Raw genomic sequence first — 7,444 nt, 5'->3', positions numbered from 1 at the left:
CGGTAGTTTCTACAACAATATTTATTTCAGTTTAGGGTTTTTGACCCCATTCCCGGCACACTAGGTAAACAAAATTATGCATTACCTAAATTCACAACGAAACGACCGTTGTTGGAGCCGGACCCATCCAACCAAATGATTTAGTTTAAGTTTAATTGAATTTGTTTAGTATCTCAAACTGTTATACCTGAACATCATACACAACCCTATTCAAACAAATAATATCTCTCAAGAGATTGCGAGAAGAGAGCGCTACGCGCACGCTAGCCATTGTCCACCTTCTGTGGACTATTGAGTAGGTAGGAGAAATTTGCATTATTGTATATATTGTATATAGCCAAACATCAGTACCAAATAGAATCTCAAACGAAACGTACCTACGGTCGTTTTCTGTGTCGTCGCTTTATCACGGTCACACACAGTCCCCCGTTACCAAGGGACTTTGCGCGTTTTGGTGCAGTTCAATTCGGGTCGTTTTTTCTAAGTTGTCGGTTACCACGACACTTAGCCGTTTCGTTGTGGTGCGGTGGTGATTCGATTAAGAATCTTATTCTAAGTACCCCGTTACCAAGGCACTTAGGCAATTCCGTGTCAAGTGTCTCAGTCCGACCTTAGTGAGAAGGTGGACGAGCGTACAACGACCTCTGGTTGAAGAACTTGTGCACGCAAAGGGCTTGTGGCGACCCAAGCCCCCGGTCAGTGATTCTGCGTTTGTAATACCGGACTTTTCCGCGCGTTTCGGTGGCTGCTACGGCAGCGAAGAAAGCCCTTCGATTCCGTGCATAGTTCGCGCTCGAACATTTTTTGGTCCTTCGAGCCGGATCGAAGCCCATACCGCGGTCGAAAAGTGCGTAAAAGTGTCGGTAATAGACCAAATTACTGACCACGTTGGTCAATTGTGCGGTGCCATTGTACATTGGCACAAAAGCGCCATCGCGCTTGGAGGTTGTACCAAGGCGGGTACACCTCAGTGACAGTGAGTGGAACGAACGATTCGCGCGCGCGTGATAGCTAATCAATTAGCCCGTGCAATCGGATTACAGTGCGAAAGCCCCGCCGCCGGTGGGTGAAATTGTGTGTTAGTGCAAAACTTCTGCGCTTGGGAGAGTATCAAGGCGGATACTACTCTGTGCTGTGTGGAGATTTCATCGTGGCCATCTTGCGACTCGTGGTCATCCAGGAAGGTGATTGACCCCCACGATTGCCATCGTCATCGAAGCCATTTTCGACGCTGGTGAAGTTACCCCGTTGCCCCGCCGCTGCTGCACCATACTCGTTGCGGTTGGTGGTGATACAAATACCGCCGCTGGGGTTGGAAGAACCATCGAAGCAACAAAACCCGGTGAGTTCTTTCCATTTTCTATGCATGTGGCTTGCAGTAGCATTTAAGAAATTTAGTGAAAGATAATTCCAACCAATTTGAAATTTGGTTCAATTGGTTGATGAAAGTTGGGTGACTTTTTCGATTTTTTCAAGTCATTGTGGCAATTGGTGGGAGACGGTGCGCAACTCAAGTGGAATCCGTTCGCGCCCTTGATTGCGTTCCGCGTAGGATTGGGTTTGTTCGCGACGGGAAGGAGCATTCGTTCGATTAAACATCCCTTTCCCGTCGCAATTTTCGCCGCGAAGGCCAATACACCGCGACGGGAAGGATTTGATCGTTCGATAGTGTATTTGCGCCTCGCCGGTTCGGTTTCGCGAAGAAACGAGTAGCTCGCGTCGGGAAGGAGATTCGTAATCGATTTGCTACCGTTTCCGTACGTTTTCCGTTTGTGTGCTCGCCAACAATGGCTCCGAAGGACGACAAAATCCTTACGGACAAATTGGTCCAGCGGCAGTCGTTAACCGCCATTCGAGACGCTGTTGAGAAGTTCGTTAGAGACTTCGAAGCAGTGCGGGACAGGTGTCAAGTGCAAGTGAGAATCGAGACCCTAGACCGAGTGAATGTTGCCTTTTCGGATGTGCAAGATACCATCGAACGGCTGGATCCGGAGAATCTGGAGGCACATCTGACGGAAAGAGTGGATTTCGAGCATCGATATTGCGCAGCGAAGGGGTATTTGCTGTCTAAACGCCCCACCGATGCTGCCCCGGCCCAGTTGAACTCGTCCTTCGCCGCACAACCAGCCCCCTTCCACCTCCGCTTACCGCAGATCGACCTACCACGTTTCAATGGCGATTTTTCACGTTGGTTGTCGTTTCGGGACACATTCTCGTCCATGGTCCACTCCAATGCGGACATACCAACAGTCGCCAAACTGCAATATCTGTTGCAGTCACTCGAAGGGGAAGCGAAGAAACCCTTCGAATCCGTCGAAATCGAAGCCGACAATTACGCTTGCACTTGGGACGCTTTGCTCAAGAGATACGACAACCGTCGGTGTCTCAAGCGTCAACTGTTCCGGGCACTCTACGATTTGCCAACGGTGAAGCAGGAATCTGCTAAACGCCTCCACAGCCTGGTCGACGATTTCCAGCGCCATGTACGGGCCCTGGCCAAACTCAACGAACCCGTGGAGCATTGGGATACGCCGTTGGTGAATATTATGTCGTACAAGCTGGACCAATCCACTTTGCGAGCCTGGGAGGAGAAGACAAGTACGCAGGATGATGTCAAATACGACGAGCTGGTGGAGTTCCTCTACCAACGTGTGCGAGTGCTGAATTCCGTCGGCTACGAGCATCATCAGCAGCCGGCGTCGCCGTCAAAGGTGGCCGGGACCACCCCGAAGTCCGCCAAAATCAAGTTCGCAGCCAGCGCCGCTGCATCCTCCAATACAACGCCAACATGTCCCCTGTCGTGTCCCGACAATCACGTTCTACGCAACTGTCCCATCTTCCTTGGGAAGGATGTACGCCTTCGCCGAGAGCTCGTAACGCAGAAGCGGTTGTGCTGGAATTGTTTGGGCAGCGGGCATCAATCAAAGAAGTGTTCGTCGAAGTTCACTTGTCGCACGTGTCGTGAGAAACATCACTCGTTACTGCACGATCCTGCTCTATCGAAGTCGCCGAGTTCCTCCGTGTCATCATCAACTTCTACTCAGCAACCGTCTCCATCCACAAGTGTAGAATCCCAGAGCTCCGCTCCTCCCCAAGTCAGCATGGCAGCCCAAACTGCATGCAACACGGTTTTGTTGGAAACGGTTGTCCTCAACGTGATCGATGACCACGGCAATGAGCACCAGGCGAGGGCCTTGTTGGACTCGGCCTCCATGTCCAACTTCATTTCGAAGCCATTAGCGAAGCTACTCTTCAACCCCCGGTCGAAGGTGGACATATCCATAGCAGGTATCGGTCTCTCCACGCAGAACGTGAAAAGTGCAATAACCGCCACAATCCAATCGAGAACACAGGAGTTTTCGACGAAGTTGGAGTTTCTCATCCTCAAGAATCCTTCGGCACAGCTGCCGACCATTCCGATCAACATTTCGTCGTGGAATATCCCGAAGGTTGCCCTAGCGGACCCCCAATTCCACGTCCCAGGAAGGATAGATCTTGTCATCGGAAGTGAAGCCTTCTGGGAGCTCCATAGTGGTCGGAAGATTCCGTTAGGAGACGGACTTCCATGGCTGACTGAAACGCCATTCGGATGGGCCGTCGCTGGGACCGCATCAAGCCAATACAACTGTATCCCTCGGATCTGTAACCTTTCTACGAAAGATGATCCCCTAGAAGCCACCCTCCAACGGTTCTGGGAAATCGAGGACATTTCCGACGGTCCTGCGCGGTCGGTGGAAGAGAACCGGTGTGAAGAGCACTACGCAGCAACTACAACTCGTGATCCATCAGGGAGGTATATCGTCAGTCTTCCTCGAACCGACAATCCAATGGTTGTCCTAGGAAGCTCCAAGGAAATCGCAGATCGCCGTCTTCTGAGTGTCGAGCGGCGTCTCGAACGTGATCCTGCTACCATGGACGCGTACCACCGCTTCATGGACGAATACCTCCAGCTTGGACACATGAAGAAGCTCGAAGAACCGGTAGATGATAGTCAACCCCATTGCTACATCCCACACCATGCCGTCTTCAAAGAGTCTAGCACAACAACGAAGGTCAGAGTCGTTTTTGACGCTTCGTGCAAGACGTCGTCCGGATATTCGCTGAACGACACGCTTTTGGTCGGTCCAGTCGTACAGGAAGACCTGTACTCAATTATTCTGCGTTTCCGCATTCGCCGCATTGCTATCGTCGCCGACGTAGAGAAAATGTATCGGCAGATGCTGCACTTCCCCGAGGATCGCAGATTTCTACGAATCCGCTTACGTGAGAGCCCCAGCGATCCAATATCCACCTACGAATTGCAGACAGTGACCTACGGTACTGCCTCTGCCCCGTATCTCGCCACGAGAACTCTGCAGCAGATAGCTCACGATAACGGACATCTGTATCCAGCTGCTGTAGACCCAGTGATTCACGACTGCTACGTCGATGACCTGCTGTCTGGAGCTGACGATGTGGAATCAGCCATTCAAGTGCGGGAACAAGTGACGTCTATGCTCAACACTGCTGGCTTCCCAATCAAGAAGTGGGCATCGAACGTTCCGGAAGTTCTCGCCGGTGTTCCAACGGAAGACCTGGCCCTACAACCACTGCACGATCTCCAGGACGAGCAGGCCGTTTCCACTCTGGGTCTTGTGTGGGAACCGAGAACCGACACATTACGGTTCAAGGTCCAACTGCCACCACCGGCTGCGGTACTAACAAAGCGGAAAGTGATGTCATACATCGCCCAAATCTTCGACCCACTTGGTCTCGTGGGTCCTACCATCGTAGTTGCGAAACTCTTCATGCAGCGTTTGTGGGCGCTGAAACACAACGGAGAAACTTGCGAATGGGATTCACCGCTTCCGATCAAGCTTCAACAGGAATGGAAAGAATTCCACTCCGAGCTACACATGCTAGGCGAGGTTCGAGTTCCACGATTCGCATCTCTTTCGAATGTCATCAACCTCCAGCTCCATTTCTTCTCCGACGCCTCCAAGGGAGCGTATGGCTCCTGCTGCTACGTACGAGCTGAAACAAGAGATGGTGTGTCAGTGCAGCTGCTAACTGCGAAGTCAAAGGTAGCTCCACTATCTAGCCGTCATTCCATCGCCCGGCTGGAACTATGTGCAGCGCGACTGTCGACGCAGCTGTTCCAGAAAGTGTTGGCCGCCCTGAAGATACCAGCTCCAGCTTACTTCTGGACGGACTCCACTACGGTTCTCCACTGGTTACGGTCACCACCTAGCCGTTGGAAGGCATTCGTAGCCAATCGAGTGTCACAAATCCAGCATGCAGTCGCCGTGAGTCGCTGGAAACATGTTCCTGGCATCGAAAACCCAGCAGACGATATCTCACGGGGATTGAATCCAATCGACATTCTACAGTGCAAGCGTTGGTGGAACGGTCCTGATTGGTTGACACTCTCTCCGGCGAACTGGCCGAATCTCCTTCCGGCCGATGAAGACGTCGAAGCTTCCACCGAAGAGATGCGGAAGGTCCCGGTAGTTTCGATGGGCGTCGTTCAAAGCGGTTTCCATGACGAGCTGTTCGCCCGTTTCTCCAGCTTCTCTAAGCTTCGTCGTGTCATTGCGTTCTGTTTGCGATATCTTCGATCTTTGCAAGAACGCGCCATGTTACGCCGCACCGATCCGGAAAAGTACAATCAGCTCACCCTCAACGATGGGGAAGTCACTCCTCTTACCTCCGGAGAACTACAAACCGCGGAGGTGCACCTCTGTCGTCTCGCACAACGTCAGTCGTTCGCTGAAGAACTTTCGGATCTGGCCAGCGGGGAAAGAGTCACCAAAGCGTCAGCGTTGAAATGGCTGAAACCGTTCGTCGATCAGAACGGCCTTATTCGTGTCGGTGGCCGGCTGCGCAACGCCGCCCTCTCCGACTTTGTCAAGCACCCGATCGTGCTTTCTGCCAAACATCCGCTGTCGACTCTGCTGGCTAGTTTCTTTCACTTAAAGCTACTGCACGCAGGCCCTCAACTCCTGCTAGCCACGCTGCGCCAGAAATATTGGATTCTCGGCGGCAGAAACTTAACAAAATCCGTCTTTCACCATTGCCACACTTGCTTTCGTAGCAAGCCCACACTAGTCCAGCAGAGCACAGCGGATTTACCGGCATCCCGAGTCTCACCAACTCGACCCTTCTCCGTCTGTGGCGTCGACTATTGTGGACCGTTTTTCATCAAGCCAACCGTCCGTAATCGTGCACCAACGAAGGCCTATGTCGCAGTTTTCGTCTGTTTTGCTACGCGGGCCGTTCACATCGAGCTGGTGAGCGACCTTACCACGGCTGCTTTTCTGGCAGCGCTTCGTCGTGTCGTCGCCCGCAGAGGAAGAATCGCCGAGCTGCACTCGGACAATGCGACTACGTTCAAGGGTGCGTCTCACGCACTCAACCGCATCTACCAGATGCTGAAGGTGGACAATGCCGACCGAGACAGGATCTTCAACTGGTGCTCCGAGAATGAGATTCGGTGGAAATTCATCCCACCGAGAGCGCCACACTTCGGAGGCCTGTGGGAGGCCGCCGTCAAGTCAGCGAAGAAGCACCTGCTCAAGATTGTCGGCAACAGCAGCATCGCCTACGAACCGATGGTAACTCTCTTGGCCCAGGTCGAGATGTGCCTGAACTCCCGTCCGCTGACGCCGATGCCGAGTGAGCCGTCTGATCTGGAGGTCCTAACACCAGGACACTTTCTCGTCGGGTCCAATCTGCAAATGGTACCCGAAGCTGACCTCCGTGAAACTCCCGACAACCGTCTGGAGTCATACGAGCTTGTCCAGAAGCATCTGCAGAACATCTGGGCTCGTTGGTACCCGGAATATCTCCAGCAGCTGCAGTCCCGAGCTACCAAGGGCTGCAATCCTCCGGTCGTCGTCGAGGTCGACCGAATCGTCGTTATCAAGGAGGACAACGTCCCTCCTGCCAGCTGGCCGCTCGGAAGAATAACCAAGCTTCATCCGGGCAAGGATGGTGTCGTCCGAGTAGTGACACTGCGGACTGCACCGGGAAAGGACATCGTTCGAGCGGTAGCTAAGATCGCCCTACTGCCGTCACCGGATCCAAGCCTTTAAACCGTTCCAGGTAGAGCAACCCGCAAGGGAGAACTTGCTCGAAGCGCACCTGCGCTTAGCACAGGTAATTGCGGTTTCAATAACCCTAAGCTGAGTTGTTCGATCTACCTGGTCTTTTCTTTTTGTTCCCGGTCTGTTGCGAGGATCTACGACGGAGCGATCACCGGCACCAGTCCCGATGTCCAGTCCAGCCCACAATAACCAAGCAAACTGAATTCGTCCAACGTGAAGTTTTTGAACACCTCCGTGTTCCAAGGTGGCCGGAATGTTGGAGCCGGACCCATCCAACCAAATGATTTAGTTTAAGTTTAATTGAATTTGTTTAGTATCTCAAACTGTTATACCTGAACATCATACACAACCCTATTCAA

The 7,444-nt window shown here is 52.6% G+C and overlaps 1 protein-coding gene across 1 annotated transcript; it reads left to right on the top strand.

Moving 5' to 3' along the window:
• The first annotated feature begins 1,787 nt into the window (after window positions 1-1,787).
• Window positions 1,788-7,073, top strand: LOC115268018 (uncharacterized). The gene has a single exon (XM_029875906.2). The coding sequence runs from the start codon at window positions 1,788-1,790 to the stop codon at window positions 7,071-7,073; it is 5,286 nt and encodes a 1,761-aa protein (XP_029731766.2).
• The last annotated feature ends 371 nt before the right edge of the window (window positions 7,074-7,444 follow it).

The sequence above is a fragment of the Aedes albopictus genome, chromosome 2, assembly GCF_035046485.1.
Source record: "Aedes albopictus strain Foshan chromosome 2, AalbF5, whole genome shotgun sequence".
NCBI lineage: Eukaryota > Metazoa > Arthropoda > Insecta > Diptera > Culicidae > Aedes > Aedes albopictus.
The sequence above is the reverse complement of the archived record's forward strand: the minus strand, read 5'-3'. Positions and strand labels throughout refer to the sequence as shown.

What these genes read in the sequence shown, in the direction of transcription:
- LOC115268018 (XM_029875906.2), top strand. Translation starts at nt 1,788, where the DNA reads ATGGCTCCGAAGGACGACAAAATCCTTACGGACAAATTGGTCCAGCGG.